Raw genomic sequence first — 23,965 nt, forward strand, 5'->3', positions numbered from 1 at the left:
AAGCGTGGGGACAAACTGTCTTTTTCCCTCAGGATTAAAAAAAAACTTCAGTATTTTTAGTGACTCTCTGACTATTAGGAATTAACTTGAAATGAACTGTATACAATATGGTGAGCTATAACACCAAACCAGGTATTTTTTGAGTGAACCTCGTATTTTCACCAAATGTAGTTGGTCCACAAAGAGTTCATAGTCAGATGTTGCATTGTTTAGGTCTATCAGTAAAATGTTAACTAATTTTTATTTACAGGGTTCGTGTGTGGCGGACCCGTCACCAACGCTCCCGGGGACCGCCGGCAGCGACCTGGTTTTGTCAACACCTTGGGCAGGATACAAGAGACTTCACCTCCCATCAATCTACCCCCACCTCATCTGCAGGTCAGCCTCCAGTATTCTTGTTCAGTGAGGATCGTAGGTTCTCTTAACCCTAGATTGGTAACGCTCCTAAAACTTACTATACTGGTAAGGCTTCGTCAGGGAGACTACTTTAAGAAAAACAATTATTTTTTACTATTTTATTTTACAAAAATGAATTTTTTGTTTACAGAAGTTTTTAAATATTACACAAGGTAAATAGTTTCAGTAACTTACGTTAGATTGTGCATTCCTTGCACCATTGTCCTTGATGCTCTCCACACATCGCTCGGTAACAACGCTCGCAGAAGTGAGTTGTCATCCGGCGTTTTTTTGAAGGGCAGAAACTGCATATTTTCCGTCCTTGCTGTTGGACAGGAACTGGACGAGCTGCTGGTTCTTCTACATGAAGAATTCTCGCAATGGATTGAAGAAGAGGTTTGCTTAAGTTAGTCATTTGCAAACGATGTTCCATCCAAGGACGGAGAAGCTCACAGCTGAGTTCCTTTGCAAATTGCCTTCTTGGAATAGGTTTTTCTCCTTTGGACACTTTGTTATGAACATATATAACGTAGGAATTAACCAAAACTATATTTAATACACCATAAAATACACAAAGAGGCCAGCGCCTTGTTTTTTTTCGGCTGGTCGACATTTGACAACACATTTGGTCTAAGGAGTCAACCCCTCCTTTGGTGGAGTTGTAACTCTCAATTATTTCTGGCTTGTTGCTTTTATTATTGATACTGGGTTGATCGTGCATCGTAGATAAAAGTAAAACAACTTTTTTGTTCTTAGTTTTGTAAGACACCATGGTTTTCTGACCGTCAAAACAAAACATTGAAGAACCAATTTTCTCTAGTTCCCGGATCTTTCATTTCTGGAGGTACTTCGGTTTGTCACGGCGCAATGTCCCGACCAAAGTCAAAGATATAGGAGGTGCTAACATTTGCTCAGCTAAAGGGATGGACGTGAACCAGTTATCTAATGTCACATTTCGGTTTGTACCATAAATTGGCCTCATCAATTCTTTGGCGAAATATAGAGCTTGAGGAACATCTCGTGGGGTGGTGTTCTTGCCTAAATAAGGCATTGCATTACACATATACTTGGTTCCCGAGTCACACATCATAACTAATTTTTATGCCATATTTTTGCAGGCTTGTTTGGCATGTACATGCGGAATTTACAACCGCCTCTGAAAGCAAGGAGTTGCTCATCAATCGTAGTGTATGATCCAGGTCTGTAGTTTTCTTACAAGAAGCAATGAAAAGTTCCCATATTTCTCGTACTGGAAGCAAAGCGGTCTTCTGCTTGTCTCTCCTCTCTCGTCTCTTTGGCATCAAACCTAAGACAATTCAACAAAAACGAAAATCGTTTAGCACTCATTGCTGCTTTGTATCTCTCCCCACAAAACTCGCTATTAAATAGTTCTTCAATATGAAGATGATTGTCCTTTTGAGCAGCACTTAATACAAGAATGCCTAAAAAAGCATCAAATTCCTCGTTTGGAGTCTCAGAACATGTGGATGTGATTGAAGCATAATTCTGTTGCTGCCTTAGTATGTTTAGCGTTTGTATGTTGAGTGATAATTTGTTTAATTTGTTCAGTCAGAAACAAAGAAAAACATTGTAAAGGAGTTATTTTATTTCTTGCGTCACCAGTAGGACCTTGACGAATGTGCACAACATTTCGGGCAGCGGCTCGGGTGTTGTGTTGGGGAAGGAATTATTTTTCCAAAATTTACCATTTTTTTCCTCTCATGACACGAATAGGGCAGACAACGTGTTTTGGATGAGACGATTCTGGGAAGTTTACTCGTAGGGCGACTGGTTAGCAGAAAGGGCCGGAGGTGTGGGTGCTTCAGCAGCAGGCGGTGCTGCTTCAGTAGAGGGCGATGGTGCTTCTGTTGGGGGCGATGGTGCTTCAGTAGGGGGTGGTGTTGCTTTAGTAGGGGCCAGTGGTGCTTCAGTAGGGGGGTAGTGTTGCTTTAGTAGGGGCCAGTGGTGCTTCAGTAGGAAGTGGTGATTCCCGAGAGTAAGTTTCAATTACACATTCAATAGTTGCGGAAACCGAGTTTTCTTCATCCAACTCCATGTCTTCACCTGTTTCAGCACCAGGGAGTGGAGCCTCAATAGTCTGAACAGAAGGAGGAGATGGTAATGGAGCTTTGGTTTACAGCTAGAGGTCTAGTTCCAGCAGTACAATTTTCAGCTTTAAGATCTGATGATGCATAACAATATTTTCTGATTACAAAATTCAATCGTTGTTTTAACAGCATCATCTTCATTCTTTTTTGAGTCCTCTACTATACATACTAACTAAGTCTTCATCATCACTAAGCCCCGCTACCTGGTTCGTAATCAGGGTCGGCATCTGTATCATCACTACAATTGTCTAAACCCGAAAAATATGGTCTATCATCACAATCGTCAGAAACATCACTTTCTGAGTCAGTGTTCTCATTTAGGTAACGTTCAATACACTGTAGCCTTTTTAGTTCATCAGAATTCATTTTGAAACCTGTCAAAAAATTATATTTACTTTGGATAGGAAATAATAAAAAAACCAACCGCACAAAGAACACTACACAGGTCAGTAAACATATAATTTAAACAGAACAATGTACCGTTTCGTCACTGTGACGACGTAACTAACACACAAGAAGTATTGCTTCGTCAAACAAACGTTCTATGAAACAAGTAAGGATTCGTCCACAGAAACTACGCAATATAAACTTAAAAACTTACTTACACGGTAAGGGTTCGTCGGAGTGACTACTAGACCACTTTACGCACAGATACAACAGGGCTAGCGCCTATCCCCTCCACTCACGCACCCGGATCAAGGTCAACTGAGTTGGCACTAACGGACACGTAAAACAAACAAAACCGTTTCCGCAGTACACACAAACTGCTGTTTTGCGTCGTCATCAAGACGACGCCTTACCAATCCAGGTTAAAACTGAATTCAACCTTTTACAAGATATTCCTTATTGTAGTAAGTAGTATTTAAATTTAACAGGGCAATGATGATGATCAATGGCATTCTAATGGTTATTCCCTTACAATGGTTCTGTTAAGGCCAACACACACGACACTAGACATGCGGGCAGATGTTTTGGTCAATGCTCGTTGCCGCAGACATACTCATGTTTTTGGTGAGAATCTCGGATACTCCACTGCTCATCTGCAGTAATCCTGTGATGGCGTCGGAAACTGTGTGGTGTGATGACAATTTCTCAAAAAGTAATCTGTGTTAAAAATAAGAGTTAGGTCATATTGTCCCCCTAACTTTATTAGAGATTTTCAAGTGTTTAAGGGTTAATTGTATAAATCGCAAAATTTAATTGATCTCCCTGGGAATTGAATATGTGACCTGTTGGATAGAGAGCAGAAGTTTTACCCCTAGACCACAGTTTGTTAGGAGTAAAGTACTTTTCATTGTATAAAAGACTTCATTCATTACCTTGGAAGGTGAATTTCCTTCTGATGTCCTTGAAAGTTTTGTTATTCTTAAAATAGCTTTTTTTATTGAAGAAGTTAGCAAAAACAATGAAAAGAAAAAGTTCTAAATAGTCCAGCCATGATTAATATAAAAAATAATATTTAAATTCTAAAATAAATTTTGAACGTATCATTTTGAATAATGCAAAAATTTTTTTAATTATGTCAGTTAAAGAATCTAAGGATCAAAACATTGACCTAGGTCATTAATGGTCTTGTTTTGGTCATAAAAATATTGTTTTGAAATGATTAGATTAAAAAAAAAACGCTAGCTGTATTGTGCCATAGAGTACTGTTAGGATTCCGTTAAGAATGGAGGAGCCCCCCATTTTTGTGACAGAATCAAAGACAACTCCAATTATTATCTGCGAGAAGCTACAGTGCCATGGATGTTACAGGTGGTATCACAGCGTGCCAGACAGTTCGAGAGCGGCAACATGCCGGACCGGACGAGTCTGTACCGGTCGGAGCTGGCACGACTGAGCAACAAGCACATGGTGCCGGAGGTGGTAGTCCGTGCACGCGAGTACGAGACCAAACACGAACGTCACAGGGAAAGCCGGTCCTTGGACAGTGCTGGTCAGTATATCACAATTTCAAACAAAATACATATGTCAAGTAAATATTCACATTTTGTTAATTTTAATTTTTATTGTTCTATTCAAAAATATGTTTATATGAATGAAGGCATCAGATATTTTGTTTTAATTATATAATTTAAATGAAGTAAATTGTTCTTCTTTTATGCAGAAGATTAAAAATGTTCTTTATTTATTGGACGATAATTAAATGAATTAGTGCAGGAAAAATATTAATTTTTGCTTTGGAGTCAGAATACACTTATAATTAGTAGAATTGTTCTTTAATACTAAATAGTTCCATTTGTTAAATAATGTTTATATCTTTAAGCTGCTATTGTGGGTCGAATTTTGAGAAGGGAATCAAAAAAAGAAGAAAAAAAACAACAGAAGGAACAAAAGCCGGAGAAGAAAGATGCTAGTACTTTTGTTAGTAAGTGTCAATGTTGATGGAGGATTTTGTTTTGTTTGATAGAGAAGCATTGTTGATTTAGATTAGTTTTAGATAGAGAGTGAGACGTGTCAAATGTGATATTTATTTAAGAACATAGTTCTATAAAGATAGTCTGTAGTAATATAATTGTGTGACTTTAGAGTTTAAATAGTTTTATAGTGTGATTTACTCTTCGTTTTAAAATTGAAAACAAATTTGGAGTGATAAAATTATTTCCAAGTCCAAGTAGTTGTTTGTACTTCAAAGAAAAATATTGACACTATCAGCTTGATAGAGAATTTCAACTTCATGAGGTAGGCTGCAATTTCGGCGAGGACAAAAAAAACTATTTAACTTATACTTCCCTAAATTTTTTAAAAATCAAATTGATTTCTGCATTAATCTTAATAACTAAAAAATGTTTAAAGTAGATTTTGTACACAATATAGCGTGGCTTGTCAAACTATGTACAAAAATGATCTTATAAATACCTTAACTAAGTTTGTTGGCCAACTTAGTTTCAATATAGTGGCCGTTCAAACTTAAAAATACTCACAATTTGCTTGTAGACCTAAACAAAATGAAAAAGATGTTTTGTTATAAACAATGTGTATGATCAAAAACCATTTTCGAGATATTGGGTAGGTATAAATCACATGAGAAATAAATAAATAATATTTCAGTTGTCACTAAATCTACCTACTTCTTCTGATTAAACCAAAAAAAACTATTGTTTCTGTTAATTTTTAATTGATATAAATGAAAGAATTGTAATAAGAGGGTAAATCCTTTACCGCTAGTTTATAGGGAGTAACTAACAACTTTGCTCAGCAGGTTGGATAAAAATGTTAACGCAAATATTGGTCATTTGAACCTATCATTAGTTTAGCCTTTCACAGCTTTTCAGCATCATTGGGCTATCCACTTCTCTCTTCTTCTTATTCCATTATTTCCTTCCATTCCCCTCATTTACGAAGCAACTTATCCCCATCTTCTTCTACATTTGTCCAAGGCATCTTGGTCATCCCATTTTTATCACTCTTAACACTAATTTTTCAAAAGTTAGTGTTATCATTTTTTCTAGCCTGTTTTTGTCCTTTTTTCTCTTCACCCAAACTCTACCCCTTACACCAATAAAGTCTTCTGTAACCCAGTGGTCTATCTAGTGAGGGGGGGGGGGTGGCAGTAAAAGAGATAGAACTCCCCCCTAAAAGCCCTAAAAATCTTTTAAATATATGTATAACGGTGATCCCCAACTTTGTTGTAATACATAAGTTAAATGTTTTTCCTTACTTAGACCTATTAGATTGATTTAAATTAAGGTTTTTTTCAGACTTATCCATGCCCTCTGGTATCAGATCCCCCCCCCTCGAAGCCAAGTCTTAGTTACACCACTGCACTAAACATCTGTCACTTTGTCACCTGCTTTTTGCTGCACTTCCTACTGCTTTCTGATTGTCTCTATTGTTCATTTACCTATGTTACCATCTTCCTGGTCCTTAAGTCGTGGATAACTGAACTGCCTGACCTCCCTCTTTATTCATACCCTATTATTGCTGTAATAACCTCTTCCAAAAATGCGCCGCCTTCTCTATCAGTAAAGCATCAGCTGATTATATACTTAACCTTCACATTCTGCAATTCAGTGAGATCATCCTCACGATAACCGTCATCTTCTCTTCTCTGTGATCCTCATTGTCTCTTTATTTTTCTATTATCACTTAGATTCCTTTTTTTGTATATTCCTTTCTCGGTAATAAAAACCTGATTATTTCCACGATTTTTAATTCGTATCAACTGTGAGTGCAGCTTTTTATTAATGTTTATGTAAGCAAGTTTTTTCTAACTTTTAGAATTTTAGATTAATTAGTTTATGCTTAGTGGGTCTACTTAAAATATTTAGATTAGTTACTTTTCATCTAACTAAATATCATTAGTATTCTATTTGAATAGTCTTGACAGAGAAAATAATATTTTAGTCAATTTTTAGGGGTTTAGTGTTTTTTCTGGGTTCATGTTGTTTTTCCAAATATTGTGTATATTTTAACTCAAGTCCTGTTTGTATTTAAAGTTATTTAAATGTTTCTTTAACCTTAGAACTGGTAGCGTTGGAATACCATTGGAATTGTAGGCAATTTTACTATTTGTAGTTTTTTTTTTAGATATAAAAATAAAATATTTTACGTAAATATACATGTGTTATGTATAATGTTGTTTGTAATAACACGTAGAATAAAGCACAGTAATACAATTAGATAAATATTTCTATCTAAAACTTTTTTTAATAACTGAAAAATGTTGTACTTTTACAACTTTTCTAGCTTCAAACACAGGTGAGGTTGAATAAAATATTAAATGTACCAAATGTTGACTGTTTTATAACAAACAAAAACGTTCTGCTGAGGTTTACACTTATTATTATTAATCACCAAATAGTTATTTTTTAAATATTGCACTAGAATTACTTGTGGAAGCCCTCCTTTTCCTTCCTTCCTTAGTGAGCCTTAAAAAAAATTTATGGAACCTTTCTTGAACCATCTATTTATTGAGGTCTCTCTCTTGACTTACTAGAGAATAGACTAGCATCCTTTGATTTTTTTTTTTTAGTGGAAATGTGCTTTCAACAAATCTAGTTCCATGCAGCAATAAATTATAGATAGCGATTACCTATTAAAGTTTTTTGCTTTGAGTTGTAATCCATTTGAATCTTATAGTAATAACCTCATTTTGATAATTAAATTTAAGTATCTGGTACTTTTTTGTTATAGTGAGAGTTCACTCAGTATCACATATTAAATATTTTTTGCAATATATTTATAATTATGGTTATTTTGTTACTACTAGATAATGTGTAATCACAAAGTTTTAAATCTGAGAAGTTTTTTTGCATCAGATGACATATCTTCTCGCTGATCGTTAAATAATCACAATTTTTACCATAAGAATAAATAAAACATACGTGCTGGCACTTATTCTGGTAGAAGTTGAACGAACTTTCTTTGTCTCAGGCAACTTGCCATCTATGAATGGGCTCTCCGACAACCAGGTGATCCCTATTGGTGGATGCCTTCGTCATATGTGGAGGCTCTTTTTCTTCTTGTAAGGGACAGCCTATTGCTATGTACTTAAACCTCAGCGGCCTTTACCACATCCTGAAAGTACACCATGAGGCCAGCCAGTTTTTACCGGTTCAGTAATTCTGCAAACCGCCGAAAACAACCAATCGGATCCTCGTGGGGAAATTCACCACTCTCATTTTCCTCCTGTCCATCACATAATTTACAGAGCCGATCCTTTGCCGACTCTGTGAAGATACTTCGTGACTGCAGGACTAACATACTCATCCTCAGACCCAGGTGCAGTCTCCAACTTCTCCCACGTTCATTGTGAACCCAATACAAGACAGCCCTAAAAGATTCACACCTAGAAATACCACTGAATGATGAGGCCCCCTCATGTTGGACACTGAACCCAAGACCAGGAACCCAACAAACAGTCACATTGTTGATTCTGCCAAGAAAAGAAACTTGATAACAATTCCAGACAAGTGTAGAGTTAAACACAAGAGTTCAATGCTGCCTGGATATCTATGAAAATGCTAATCATCTTACCACAGACGAAGATTCTCACAGCACATTCCATAATGGCTGTAACTTCTGCCTGAAGCTGTGAGATAAGAATCCATAGACACCACCAGCTCCTTGCTTGGTCCAACTCCCACAATCCCAGCATTTGTACCACTTTTTGTTGTAGAGCCATCAGTAAACCATTAAAGTTCCGTTGGTGGAAGAGGTTTCTTTCCCTCTGACCAAGGCGTCCTAGAAGGTATCACAACCCTGAAAGAGTTTGTCGAAGGAAAATATTTGACGCATCTGATCAGAGATCATGTGCAAAGCATCCCTCTGTGAACCCCCCATGGAGACGCAGCCTTCGTTATATGTTGTGGCGCAGTAGTTTAACGAACTGTTCCTGTCTCAGGCAACTTGCCCCCTAAGAGTGGGCTCTCTTGGCTGATCCCCATTGGTGGACGCAGACTGCACTGTAAACCCCCCATGGAGACGTAGCCTTCGTTATATGTTGTGGCGCAGTAGTTTAACGAACTGTTTCTGTCTGAGGCAACTTACCCCCTATGAGTGGGCTCTCTTGGCTGATCCCCATTGGTGGACGCAGACTGCACTGTGAACCCCCCATGGAGACGCAGCCTTCGTTATATGTTGTGGCGCAGTAGTTTAACGAACTGTTTCTGTCTCAGGCAACTTACCCCCTATGAGTGGGCTCTCTGGCAATCGGCTGATCCCCATTGGTGGACGCAGACTGCACTGTGAACCCCCCATGGAGACGCAGCCTTCGTTATATGTTGTGGCGCAGTAGTTTAACGAACTGTTTCTGTCTCAGGCAACTTACCCCCTATGAGTGGGCTCTCTGGCAATCGGCTGATCCCCATTGGTGGACGCAGACTGCACTGTGAACCCCCCATGGAGACGCAGCCTTCGTTATATGTTGTGGCGCAGTAGTTTAACGAACTGTTTCTGTCTCAGGCAACTTACCCCCTATGAGTGGGCTCTCTGGCAATCGGCTGATCCCCATTGGTGGACGCAGACTGCACTGTGAACCCCCCATGGAGACGCAGCCTTCGTTATATGTTGTGGCGCAGTAGTTTAACGAACTGTTTCTGTCTCAGGCAACTTACCCCCTATGAGTGGGCTCTCTGGCAATCGGCTGATCCCCATTGGTGGACGCAGACTGCACTGTGAACCCCCCATGGAGACGCAGCCTTCGTCATATGGTAAGCTCTTTTCTGACCTTAAAAATGCACGTTAAAATGTGCACGTAATGATGTCATCTATGCTCTTTACTGTACTCATGGTACAATAATGACTGTAAAAGTAATTTGGTTCGTGAGTGCATATAAGTTATGTTTATTATTAAAGATACTTCACAGTGTAATTCTAATTTATAAGGTTTTCAAAATAATTATGATATAAAGGCAAAAAACAAATTGCGTTCTTTAATTCTAACAGTATATTTGACTGTCCTGAATTCTCACTTTCATTTTGACTTATAGATTTATAGATTTCCTAAACTTAAATAAAACAAATGTAATTTTGTTGTTTAATTTAATTTAACAGTCCAATAAACCTTTGTTTTTTAATTATATAGAGGGTACACAGTGTTACTACAAAAACAATTAAACATAATGTGATAGCCAAAAAATGTTTAATGTATGTTTCAGTGTAAAATTAGATACGAATTAAGTAAGAACATTACGAATATAAAAATCTTGCTAGAAAAAATATTAAACATTTAATAGTCTTGTTTTTATAACAAATTATAATTAACCTTGCTAAAAGACATCATTTTGAAATAATCAAGGATAAAGTGACATATGGTGTATAGTATGAGGCTTCATCAAGACTTTTTACTATGCACATCATTTTTTAAATGCACACAATTGAATATTTTAACAATGTTTCCAACAATACTTGGAGGTTATGTTTTTGGAAGTGGATATTATAGATTTTTTTTAGTATGCTTTAGACTTGTGTTTTCAGATGTTTTACAGGCCTACTGTCCCATTGCATCCTCACATAGTCGTCAATCTATCCAGTTAAATTATCATAAATTTTAAATCCGGCATGATAATCATGCTTGTTTTATCGGACAATTTATCACAGCCCACCTCTCAGGACGAGCTGGGCCCCACCGCATGCCTATCTGAAGGGACTGTGTCGACCGACGAGATAGTTTAATATAACTTTAACACTATTATAGGCTAAATTTGAAATGTAGTTCATTAAATTTTGAAGAAATTTTGACTTTATTTTGATTGAACAATCAATCATGTTTATTTGCATCATTTATTCAAGGGGAAAAGTCAATAATAGTTCCTGCGATCAAACAGGACTATCTTTGACAATCTTCGAAATTGTGACTATTACTTTTGATTTAACAATCTCATCATATTTATTTGTATCATGCCTTCAAGCCAAAAAGTCAATAATAGTTCCTGCGAGCAAACACCAAATACCTCAAAACTTGGGTCCAGTCTGACCCAAATAATCATAAAGATGGAAAGGCAGGGGACATCTTCATTCCTAGTGGACTAGACCTGTTTAGCCACCTTTCCACTCCAGTATATCCACATTTGTGGTTAGTGAAGTGCTGCTCCTGAACATCCATAGGGTTGCGCAGATTTAAGTGACACATCGGATTTTGCTAGTACCAGCCAGAAGTTAATCTTGGCAACCATTTAAGGCCTGTGTGCATTTCTCTTGTCCAGATGATGGTGTGAGGCCGAGGAGCAACTCCGCGGAGTCCTGGTCCGAGGACCTGTGGCCTCAGAGACACAAGGCGATGAGGCAGGACTCGTACCTGGCAGCATGTCACAAGCCCAGCCTCCCTGCAGGTACGTACCTACCGCTTGCAACCCCGCCTGACCCGCTTTGTGTTCCGGGGTATAGGGCACTGCCCATTCACACAGTAGATATGGTTCAGTTTTACTGTTACTTCTGTATGAAAATGGGGTGCAGATGTTTTGATTTGAAACTAATTGGTGTTTCGGGTTGTTGTGGGATACATTTTATTTGCAATCAAGTTTTTAAACAATATGCACAGTGGAGGTATACGTTTCCTAACGTAATTTTACGGATGTTTCAGAAAATGTAACGTACTTTAATCCATTGTTTTAAAGGTAATAATAGAAACAGTTGAGTTATAAATATATTTATTGCTTAACCATAGAGTATGTTTTGTTTAATTTTGGCAGAAATTGTTGTGAATCTAGCAGAATTATAACTTGTGCCATTTTTTATAATGACAACAAATTACTTGCAATAATGTATCTACTCAGTGTTTGGTAAGAAACCGTATAGATTTCACTCTCCATAGTCATTTTCTTGCGCTTTAGGTTCAGTTTACCTAGGTAAAATCAAAACTAAGACACACTTTCAATATTAATAATCATACAAACCAAAAAAATGTTCACTCCTAATTGTATAGTGTTTATCAAAGTAGTAGTATTGCACTCTTTTTTATAACCGTATTTTATTTTTTTCACATATTTTTATTTTTAAAGGAAAACTATTAAACGTCTATGTTTGTTAATTTGTTGAAAACCTTACAATTTCTCTTTATTAATTTAAGAAAATTTTTAGCATTATTCATTTATTAAAAGTTTTGTAATGTTTATAGTTTTAAATGTTTACATTCCATTTTTATGTTTTCTTTGCTCACGATTTGTTTTTATGCTTTTATTGGTTGCATGGATTTGTGGTTTTATTTTTAATTGCTCATTTCACTCACAGCTGAAGCACCTAAATTGGGAAAAAGAGAGGAGACAGCCACTAGTGAGGGGCAAAATGGACCCGGATCCCCCCACTCCCCCATCCCTGAAATCCGAATAGAACCGGTTCGGGCTGAGTCAGTGGTGACCTGTAGGCCGGCCCGCCCCACCACCCTGGACCTGTCCTGTCCCCTCCCCCGCCCCTCCTCGCTTGACCTCCCCCGCCCCAGAGACAGTGACATCACCAGAGACCCAGGTTAGAGGCTGTTGCACGCCGCACACGCTTGTGGTGGAGGTCGGACTAACGTTTACGCCACTTACGCTTGCTAGACTAGTCACCCCTACTAACTGTTCCATCCCTATATTATACTGAACTTAATGATGTCAGAATTTAAACATTAGACTAGAAATATATAACATATGGATTAAATATAAGTTTTCTGCTCTCTAATTATTTATAATTGTATTCAGTATAGTTTTCTCTTGATAAACTCTATTGTTAATGTATATGAGGGCTTACCAGAAAGTAACAGATGTTTCGAAAGAAAAATTACATATGGAGGTAAAATTTTAAGCTATTTTTCTCCATAATCGCCATTTAAATTAAGGTATTTATCATAACATGGTGCAAGCTTTTCAATACCCTCTCTGTAGAAATTTGCCTCCTGCGAGTTCAACCATTGGTTCACTCTGGCAGCAGTTCAGCGTCAGTGTCAAATCGTTGCGTAGCGTACCATGTCTTTATCGTTGGGAACAGGTGGTAATCGCTCAGGGCCAAAGGGCCAAATCTGGGATGTACGGCGGATGATTGAAAACTTCCCATCCATGAGTTTTTGGGTATGATTGGTAATGTGTGGACGAATTTTGTTGTGTCGAAACAAAACTTTCATGAGGTTTCCCTGACACTTGTTTTGTATCTCCCATCTTAAGATTCTGAGTGATTGGCAATAACTCTCGGAGTTGACAGTTTGCCCATGTTCAAGAAAATCACTCTCTGAGCGTCCCAAAAGACAGTAGGCATGATCTTCCTTGCTGGCAACCACTTCCTCAGTTTCTTTGGTGATTGGGTGTGTGTCCCCATGTAATCATTTTCCGTTTTGTTTTACAGTGACATGCTTTACCCAAGTCTCCTTGCAGTAACGATAAAATCGATAACTTGGTTTCTACTTTTGTCGGAATCTTAAAAAATGTCATTACTGCAGCAAGTCTCTTGGTTTTTGTGGTCTTCAGTTCGGATTTTCGGAACCTTCCTGGCACAAAATTTGTAGTAACAAAGTTTCCCAACCACGATTTCATGAAGTAAACTTCGTAAAATTTGAGGAAAATGTTCTGAGTGATCGTGAAATGACGATTTTCACGGATTGCTTTGTTGACTAGGCTAACCACTGCGATGCTCATCATGAACACTGGTTTATCTATTTTTGAAATCACTGCCTCACTCGTCTTTCACTTTATTCTTTGTCTTCCAAATTTCAGGAATATTTTCCGTATTTAACCTTTTGTTATATTTTGTAGCCTGGATCTTTTAAGAAATATTTAAAAAGGCTCTGCTCTTTCTTTATCTTTTCGTACTGAAGATCCGAAGATCCTGTAACTAATGATCTTGAATCTTCTTCACTCATGAAACTAACAATTCTTAAATTTGGGTTTTAACTTACATAACTAATAAGAATTAGTCTTTGTAATATTTTAACCCAAAATAGTGTTATAGTGTTCAAGAACGGTTTTATAACAAAATCTTCTGTAATTTTTGTGATTGGATAGATAATATGAATGATAGTTTGAAACAGCAAATAATTTGTTAACTTAAATCCTGTAAAACCACTCTAGCATAAATGTTTTTAGTTTTTATTTTTATTAAGTTTATTATTATTGTATTAATATCTAAAAATTTTAATTGAGTTAACAAAATTTGGTATTATGTTTATTAATTAATACCAATTAAAAAATCAGCAGAGGCATTCATTTAACCCTTTGTGGAGGGATGTGGATATATCTGCAAAATTAGAGCAAAACCATATCAATGTATATTTTTGTAAAACTGTTTAAAACCGTACTTATAAAATTATAAATAAAAACTCTTGAAACACAAATACTTTTTTCACTATAAATCCAATAAAAGAGTATAAATCTAATTTGTATTTGGTGCAAATTTAAAACAAATTGTGCCCAAAAAACATGTCTCTATAAAAAATAATTTGTCCCTAGTTTAAAAAACTTGATGTTTTGCTGATTTTCATCCGCCTATGAAGAGTAAATCTCTTTCCGCAAATCACTCCATATGTGTTAATTTATATTTTACCTTAACATTTTTTAATTACAAATTTGTAAACATGTAATACTGTTTGCATCCAATTACATGTTACGTCTAGAAAATAAGTCTTCACCAATACAATGTGTAAGGCCAACATCAACTTCAAGGACAGATTTTTGGAGGAGGCCACCTGGGCATTATGTAACAGGAAATTTTGAAATTCAATACAATAAAAAATAAAATGTCTGGTCTGACAGAATGACCACCCTCTCCAGATATTTTCCAAATATATATTTTTAAAATATAACTAAATTCTTTTTGACCCAAACTTTTATGCATATATTAATATTTTACTTTTAACTAAACAAATCGTGTATTAAGCTTTATTCAGCTGATAATTGTTTTAAATTGTAAAATATTTATATTATTTCAAATTGTTGATTCATACCTGACGGTGGCATCTTTTTATGTCGGAAGGCCTCGTGTATAAAAGTAAAATTATTGGATAATTGTGACTTTTCTTTTACCAAAAATATGGGGTTTCCAATAAGAAGAGCTCCTCCTCCTTCAATGATATATTTTTAAGTTTCCTTTTGCAAAATAGTAAATTTTAAACTCCGAAATTAGTAAAAATGTGTGTTTTTAAAAGAAAAATGGGAAGAGACTCTAGAATCCTCTCTTGCCCAATCCATGGAGGTTATTCCACACTCCCAGCATTAACCTCCAAAACTTGTACTAAATCCACCTCTAAATCCCACTAATTCATAAGGAGGAGATTAGGGTTCTTTCTATGTTTTACTGACTTTATTTAGTGAGATAAAAATGTTCAAGGAAATACGTTACATAAATATTTCTGACTAGTTAAGATGCAAGATTTCTGCCAATAGCTTTTGTACTCCTTCAATCCTTCCATTTAAAGAACTTTGAGTTAAAATTCCTCACATTTAAAAACATTTGAATAATGTCGCATTGCACTTGGAAGAAGTTTTAGTTTCTTAACTTGATCATTGTTGGAAACAGTTATTAATAACACATTATAATTAATTATTAATCACGCTTTCAATCTCATTCCAATAAATCTGTGCATCTAAATTGTATTTTAAAGTTGTAGCCACTGTGTTTAAGATTGGTAACTATACTTTCATTTTATATACACTTTTGTAGTATAGTCTAGTGATGGGAGAATCGAATACGGTGTATTCAAAAACACTCTTGTATTCGAATACTTTATCTGCGTTGAATATTTCTAACAGACAAGTCTAGACTTGTCTTACTTCCTTCTTGTAATCCATTGTTTCTTGGTTATTGAGAATTGCCCTGCCAAAAAGGTAGGAAAATCCTTTTCCTTTTTGTGCCTCCTACAAACATGTCATACCTGTGGTTTATGAACTTCAGGAAAAATATATTTGTTTACTTGCTACTTCAATCCCGTCTAAAAGATTATTTTCTACTGCAGGTTTTGTCACAATTGTCATGATCGTAGAAATAGATTGAAGGTAAAAACCTCGATCACATTTTGTTTTTACTCAACAATATGAAATAAATATTCATTTTTGTCTGTCTTGTTTACAAATGTACGTATAATTGAATATTTGTACAATTACATTTTGTCAAGTTTAAAAATTTTTAATTACTTATTCCAAATTATGAATCCACTTAATTATACTTTTAGTCCATAGTCCATACATACATATATATATATATATATATATATATTAAACTGTATAAATGGCAATAGCCTTATTTAATTTCAATAAACATTGAATCACAAAAAGTAATTGCTCCGCCAGGAGTCGAACCCGGATCTCTCACTTGCCGGGTGAATGTGCTACCATTACACCACAGAGCGCTTACTTTTTCCGATTCAATTATTTTGTATTTGGCCGTATTGCCACTTATACAAATGTAATGAATGTATATTGTGATTCAATGTTTATTGAAATTAAATAAGGCTATTGTCATTTATACAATTTAACGTAAATAAAAGTCGTTTGACAGGTGTTTGGTCTTCCGATCATATGTTAGTTTGCTTATTTAAACGCATATGTGACAGATACGGCCAAATACAAAATAATTGAATCGGAAAAAGTAGGTGCTCTGTGGTGTAATGGTAGCACATTCACCCGGCAAGTGAGAGATCCGGGTTTGACTCCCGGCGGAGCAAGTACTTTTTGTGATTCAATGTTTATTGAAATTATATATATATATATATATATATATATATATATATATATATATATATATATGTATATATATCTGAAACCCTCCAATGAATACTTGTATATGAATACGAATACAGCTCTTGAATATTTTTATTTCAATACTATTAGTCCAAACAAATAAATACTGTTGGTTTGAATTCGATTCTTCCAGAGAAATGGTATTCGGATCAAAAGTATTCAAATTCATTTTGAGGTATTAGAATATGTAAAGGTCCGGGCTGTATTTGAATACTATTTGATTTTCCCATCACTATTATAGTCTTGGACAAAATAAATGAAGTGGTTCTTGCTAACATCGTCTACAGACAACTAATATAATAATCAGTCTGTCATAATTTGATACCCATAATCGTTATATTCAGCCATTGTTTTCTGAGATCCTAATTTTATAATGTAAATTTTTTTTAACTTAAAAAACATATGTAATATTTACCTTACAAATCCCAGTTGGTGCATGTATTTCATCCAGAATTGCGTGTAGAAGTTGCTGTGATGACAGTGAAATGTGTGTTGCCAGATGGGTCAGGTACGGAAGATGACTCGAACAGCACACCTCTCGGCTCTCCCAGCGTTACGTGGCGCGACAAGTCTCTCAACGATACAGGTCAGTATCACTCGCTTGTCGCCTCTAATACTTGTCGCTTGTCAGCATCATTTACATAGATTCCTTTCATGTAAATGTTTTAGAAATTTCTCAGTTTTCAAGTGTTGTTTTTTTTTTCATATCCTCATGGCTTTTACAAAAATTAACTCAATATCCATGATTTCAGCCGTATTTTTTTAATACATGCCTCGATCTGTCATTTAAAATCTGTGTGTGCAAAGTGACTAGACGCTCATTAGTCGTTCTGTATGGAAATCACATTCAATAAACAACTGTAAGCTGTATATTGTAGGTCTAGAGGTTCCAATTTCCCGAATAGTTCATTTTTTAATTCTTAAGAAAATGAGTATTTTCCATGAAGATGTGTAATAAACAGGTCGTTAAATTGAAAAAAAAGTTGTTGGCAACTTCTTTCTTGACCATTCATCCTTTTTATTAATTTGTTTAGTTTTAATGTTTAAGTTCAATCCATTGTTTTGGAAAATGTCAAAGTAATTTTTATTTAATGAGATATCCTTTTCTATTTTTAAGGATATAAATGCCTAAAAAGGACTTTAGGCTTAGGCTAGTGGTCAAAGTTGGGAAATATTGGTGTAAATCAGCCTCTCCATAAAAATATTGTGGGAGGAATTTGGAGAAATGTATACCAGAAAGTGTGAGTCAGTTGAGAAGAATACTTTATAACAAAACAAAACAATTCTGGTTATTTTACTACCCAAAATTCCTTTAAAACGTTAGCTGAAAACGTTCCTGTACAGGATCGGAGGAGGACCGTGCCACCCGCAGAGTGTCATACCTGAAGGCGACGTGGCCCGACAGGATGGACAGTGACCCTGACCTCAGCGACACGGAGCCCTTGCCACTGCCACCAGTCAGGTGAGAACTTGCGCTGTTGTGCTTCTGCCGTAGTATCTTGTAACTCTGCGTAGAATGCATGTATTCAACTCTGTTTATTATGAAGCCAGATAGCCAATTCGTGACTTTAATTTTGAACATTATTTTAATTGCAATAGTGTGTATATATATTTTAAATTAAACCATTGCATGTAAAAGTAATGTGAGCCAGGTGTCCTCTTTTTCTGTGATATGTAAAAGATGCTTCTTTTAACTTTAATTTCTAATGAAGACATGGGTTTTATTGTTTCATTTCCCATCAGGAAGAAGTACCATTCAAGAGTTTTCTCATCGGGAAATTCGGGAATTATGCTTGATTTTAATTAGATACTGGAAAGGTACTTGAATTGATTGTATCTATTGCAAATATTTCTTGTATAACAATTTTGTCTTGAAAATGTCATAGTTAAAAAAATATGAATATCGTGATTTTATAAACAAATTTGACTTGACATTGGTGTAGCTTATTCTTTGTTTATGTATCTGAGCACTTTTATTTGCAGACAACAGAAGATGGCCCGTAAGCAAATTACTGATTACTAAAACACGTTTTTTATGAGTCTGTGTACTAATAAGTGTCAAGAGTTAACCTAATTAGCAAATTAACGTGGTTTTGTAAATAATATTTTGATTGCAGTTCGTATTTTCGATATGAAAATTATTGCATAGTTCGTTCGTTATATTGTTCTGTTTGAGCAATTTTTTAAAAAGTTGTAAGTCATATTCAGGCCTGTACTCACAGAAGTTTTTTCGGACAATTTTACTGGGGCCCGGGCTAGCTCCACCACACTTGTACAGGGGTGGGGATACATGTCGGGCCCAGAAAAATATTTTTTTCCGGAGCCCGCCAAAGCTGAGTACACGTTAACGCTGCAAAATAATAAGAATCAATGCATTGTATTGTTTGTTAGACTCAACAAATGCACAAAATACATATTTTTTATTCATAGTTAATTGATGTTTTCATTCATAACACAAACGTATAATGACCAAAAATTGTGATATTTTGATTATTCAATATTTGGTAGTTAGATTGTTGAGATTCATAATGAAATGTTTTGGTGACTGCATATTATACTATAGCCTAATAGACCAATGAGATAATGCATTTATCCAGAATAAGAACATTACTGGTGGGGGGGGGGGAGGGATGGTAAGGTTCTTTCTTTTCCACTGAATCCTCAGTTATATAAATTGATCTCAGATTTTCAGTATTTAAAAATACTGATGTTTATACTAACTGACATAAACATCACAATGAACTGGCTGACTTACTTAAAAAGTGAACAATATTGTACACATTAGTCCATCAATCTTTTCAAGGAGTGGGAGAGACTTACAGCTGAACTATGTGTGGTTACATGCGCCATATTTATTTACTTAACGCATTCACAGCAATGTGGGCCATTAATGGTACATGGCCAAAATTTGATAAATCCTGTCATGGACCACTAAAGGATGGTCACAAATAATTCATAATTATTTTTGTCTTTTTGTACTCCGGGAGCTCAGTTAATTTGTAAAATAGTAAACAGTCCTGTGGAGTGTGGAACAACCTCAGGGAGGGATGGGGGGGATTCCGGAGTCTTTCCCAAAAAAAGACATGGAGGTTTTTAAAGCTTTGGTTGTATCTATTTGTAAGCTCTCATTACATTTAATGGTGTATTTTTTACGGTTTCTGGAAAATTCTAGGATATACATTGTAGTAATACAGTGATAGAGGATGGCATAGCCATATTCAGAGCAAAGCCGTCACAAATTTATTGTTTTCCTTCCAAAGGCTTAGAACCAATGTCTTGCAAGGTAACTGCTGACCATTGATGTGGTTATAATGGTTGAAAAAATGAAATCTTTTTCAAATATGGATTGGCCAATCTTCTTTCATTCCTACTCTATTCACCCGCTTGGACCAAAAGCCTGTTGGGAGATCCTGTTAGAATAAAACGAGATGGTTAGTAATGGAAAAAGAGCTTCAATCACAAATAAGTGTCAACCTGCCTCATTCTGTAATTCAGGTTCAAAGACAGATAACTTTTTATATTATTAAGAAGCCTTTACATTCATTTCTTAAGTCACCTTTTAGCTGTTGGTCCCCAGGTCAGATAGGGCTTCTTTAGCCCCCTTCACCTGGTGAAACAAGATGTTTTTTCCCTTTTCTTTTATTTTATCCCTCCCATCAGTCAACTGTCTGGAAAAAGTCAGACTTTTAGTGATAAAGTTGGCCTTACCATCTTTCACTGTAGTTATCTTTGACAAGAGCTTTATTGGCACTTTTTCATTCATTCTTTTCTCAATATTACACATGGTAGAGTGGTGGGTGTTCCTTTTGAATCTTTCAAATCACCTTAGCCAAGAAGTGTTGATTCAAGTCAAGTACCCATAAAGATTTGTTTCAGTTTTTGTAAAGACAGGCAGGAAAAATAAAGTAGTATCGATGAAAAAAAGTATTTGATAAAAATCATTGATCTCTAAGGATAACCAACCCTAACGGATTAGGTGGTTTTTATACCACTAGTGAATTACAACACATATTCCAATAATTAATTTAATTTTGCGAGACCTTTCAGAATCAAGGATTCCATCGTCAGGCAACTTCACAAAATAATGACACAAAATGTCTGACAATAGAATCCTTTATTCTGTAAGGCCTCATTAAATTAATTATTGGAATATGTGTTGTAATTCACTAGTGGTATTGAATTAAAATATTTCCAATGCTCCAAGAATCTTCATGGATTAGGTGGTATTTAATTTTTGTAGGTGCTTCAATGAACATGTACGGTTGGTATAGATAACCAAAACTTTGTTTTAACTATAATAATTGTCAATTTAAATTAATAAAAAGGTTTAAATTTTAAAAAAATAGGAATGAGCGGAGAATATGAAATTTCTAATGAAATAAATTGACCCTAGACAACACTATCTGATTAAGAATATTAATAGAAACTCATAAAGTCCTTATTAATGTTTTTACATGAAATAAGAAATATAAAGAAAGAGTTTTTAAGAATTATTTAGATTTAATACATAACAATTTGTTTTAAAAACTTTTTTCGTCACATGAACAATCGTTACATATATACTGCATAACCGTTTGTGGGTGTGTGTATGTTTATATATACATAGAATATTTAATTCGTTGTAATCTATTCTAGATGTTCACGTATGTTTAATTAAAAATAGTATTTTGCTAACTCTAATTTTGCACAACAATTTTTCTGAATTTTCTTGTTTCTATATTGTAAGTCCTAACTTTAATATAATTTAGATCATCATTATTTACCACCAGCTCCATTGCAAGCTGCATAGATTACTTATTGAAAGTGATGGAGAGAAGATGCAAGTCTTACTAATAGTCCAGTAGTCGAGGGTCAATTTGCATTGTATAAACACAGCTTGACTTTTACAAATCAAGCTTTTTTTTTTTTTCTTGAAATTGACAGGGGAATTCCCTATAAGAAAGAAATAGAACATGAACTTCTATAGTTTTGGTGAAGGTTGGAATGGGGGGGGAGGTATTAAAAGTGGTAAACATATGAAACGATAATTATTTTCCTAAATCCTATTTTTCCCAGCTTTACACACTTAAAACTAACCGCTGACTAACTATATACTGACCTTTAAAGTGGCGACTTTCAGACCCTATATCTAATTTTGTCCTAACTACGAGAGCTATCCAGAAAGTAGATTACACTTTGCTCTGTAGCCACTAGGGGCAGAACTATCATGGCCATTTTGATGTCAAGGCATTTCTCTGTTCAGTGGCAATCCAGCCGTGCTAGTGAGAGAGATTACAGTAGCGGTTTAAAGTGGTTGACGCAATTGAAAATCACACGAGTTGTAAAGTGCAGTCAATAATACGGTTTTTGACAGCCAAGCATTGTGACCGATGAAATTGTCTGTAAAGTCGATGAGAAGATTAAAGAAGACCGCCGATTCATAATAAAAGAGCCCACTTAGTTTTCCTTTAATTTTAAACTATACAAAATTATTATGCAGAAGTGATGACGATGTAGAACTGTGGGAGAGTGTGACTACCTGGTTGAAGTCTCAGGTGGCAGGATTTTATAACACTGAAATTTCAAAACTAATCCACCGCTATGATAAGTGCTTAAATTTGTATGGTGACTTATGTTGAAAAATAGTATTTTAATGCTACTTTCAAATGTATATAATACCATTTTTTTCTCGTACTTTGTTTTTTGTTTATATCAAAACATAACGTACTTTCTGGATAGCCCTCATATTATTTGTGTCTGACGGTCAGTTTCGGTTCTGTGAAGCTAGGAAAAATATAATCTGAGAAAAAAAATTGTTTTATAATTTTAACCCTTTTGATACTGTACCGTTTTGACTTCCATCAAAATTAATGCTGCTGACGATAAAATTTTGTATTACAAAAAATTCCTCCATCGATTTTGTGGAAAACCAGGTTGTGGAAATGATACTGGAAATTGGTTCTCTGCTTCTGGACTATAATAATTAACAAGCGTAAGTTTGTGTCCACTTATTTCATTCAATGTTTGTAGACCTCCTCGCAAGTGGCGGCCGCCCTTGTTCCCTGACGACATTCAGAAGATTCGGAGATTTTTCGAAGACACTCCCGATAAACGGAAAGGGTTTGTCTCATGTTGTGTAGTGTTTCCCCGTGATGTGCCTCCGTTCCTTTGTTTTACAGATCACTTTAGCCATGTGTGAATTCACGCTTTTGTTTTGAATATGTTCAGAAAAATGTGTTTGCGACTTCTGGTTATGTTTTGGAAGTAGCCGTCCTTTGCTTGAATTAATAATATTGGCTGGTTTAAGATTTGTTGAGTTTGTGCTGTTTTTAGTGAACAGTGTTTTGTAGTTTTTTCTGAAAACTGTGTTGTTTCAAATTGTGATATTTGTAGAGTTTAAGTAAGCTATTTGCAGATTACAGATTATTGTGTGGTTTTATGTATCTCTAAGGTATCTGAATATGCTTCACACACACAAGGCATAAAGTCTGGTTTAAGGTGATACACACTTCTTTGTGGGTTTTTTTCTCTATTAGGACTAGAAACTAAGAAATTCCAAAAGTCCTAAAAAGACCTTTGCGCTGCTTCTTAAGTTACAGGATTCGGATGGGTAAGGTTGGGAGTAGGGGTTGCTTTCTGTTGAGATCCATGAGAATTTTGGGCATCAACCCTTTGAGTGCCAAAAGCCAATGAGATTGGCTCGCGGGTTTTTCCGAAAAGTGCAGAGTGTCAAAAGATTAGCTTTTCGAATATTCTGTTATTAAATGTTGACATATTATGGCATTGTACTTAGTCTCATTTTATACTTAATAAATCAATTAAACGTAGATTATCTATCTTGATTTGAGATGTTACAGCTGGTAAAAGCTATTTGCCAAATATGGGAGACATTTTTTATGTGAGTGCAGATTTTCAATATTTTGCTCTAATATATAAGAAAAATCATTTTTAAAACTTGGTAAGTTATACTTCCTACTTACAAAGTGACTATAAAAAGGTTTCATGCAAATGTATTAAGATCAGAGCATTATAATTTTTCTTTATCAAGGCATAAACAAATTAAAAGATTTTTAGTTTACAAATTTAATAAATAACAGATCAAATAAATATTATGTCATATCCTACTTTTCCCCCAACACAATAAAAAAATATCATCCCTTTATGTTTTTCAGTTGTGAATTATTTTGTGAAACATTACACAATATCGAATAAAAAAATAAAATCTCTGTTATAAAAAAATCAAAACTCAGTTATACAGATAGTTAGTTACCTTTTGAAATTTGGTATGTTTGTTCTTGTGGACATAAGGAACAATAAAAAAGATACATACAAATAAAT

At 35.3% G+C, this 23,965-nt stretch overlaps 1 protein-coding gene across 1 annotated transcript in view; it reads left to right on the forward strand.

Annotated features, from left to right (window-relative positions):
* The window catches only part of LOC124366876 (rho GTPase-activating protein 21-like), a 271,854-nt gene that overhangs the window by 166,643 nt on the left and 81,246 nt on the right, over nt 1-23,965 (forward strand). The window contains exons 8-17 of the mRNA XM_046823476.1: nt 251-378; nt 4,260-4,440; nt 4,771-4,872; nt 9,125-9,239; nt 9,537-9,658; nt 11,153-11,278; nt 12,177-12,410; nt 17,148-17,234; nt 17,993-18,110; nt 22,658-22,747. Coding sequence (XP_046679432.1) covers nt 251-378; nt 4,260-4,440; nt 4,771-4,872; nt 9,125-9,239; nt 9,537-9,658; nt 11,153-11,278; nt 12,177-12,410; nt 17,148-17,234; nt 17,993-18,110; nt 22,658-22,747 — 1,303 coding nt within the window. The remainder of the gene's footprint in view (nt 1-250; nt 379-4,259; nt 4,441-4,770; nt 4,873-9,124; nt 9,240-9,536; nt 9,659-11,152; nt 11,279-12,176; nt 12,411-17,147; nt 17,235-17,992; nt 18,111-22,657; nt 22,748-23,965) is intronic.

Source organism: Homalodisca vitripennis, chromosome 7 (assembly GCF_021130785.1).
Source record: "Homalodisca vitripennis isolate AUS2020 chromosome 7, UT_GWSS_2.1, whole genome shotgun sequence".
Taxonomy (NCBI): domain Eukaryota; kingdom Metazoa; phylum Arthropoda; class Insecta; order Hemiptera; family Cicadellidae; genus Homalodisca; species Homalodisca vitripennis.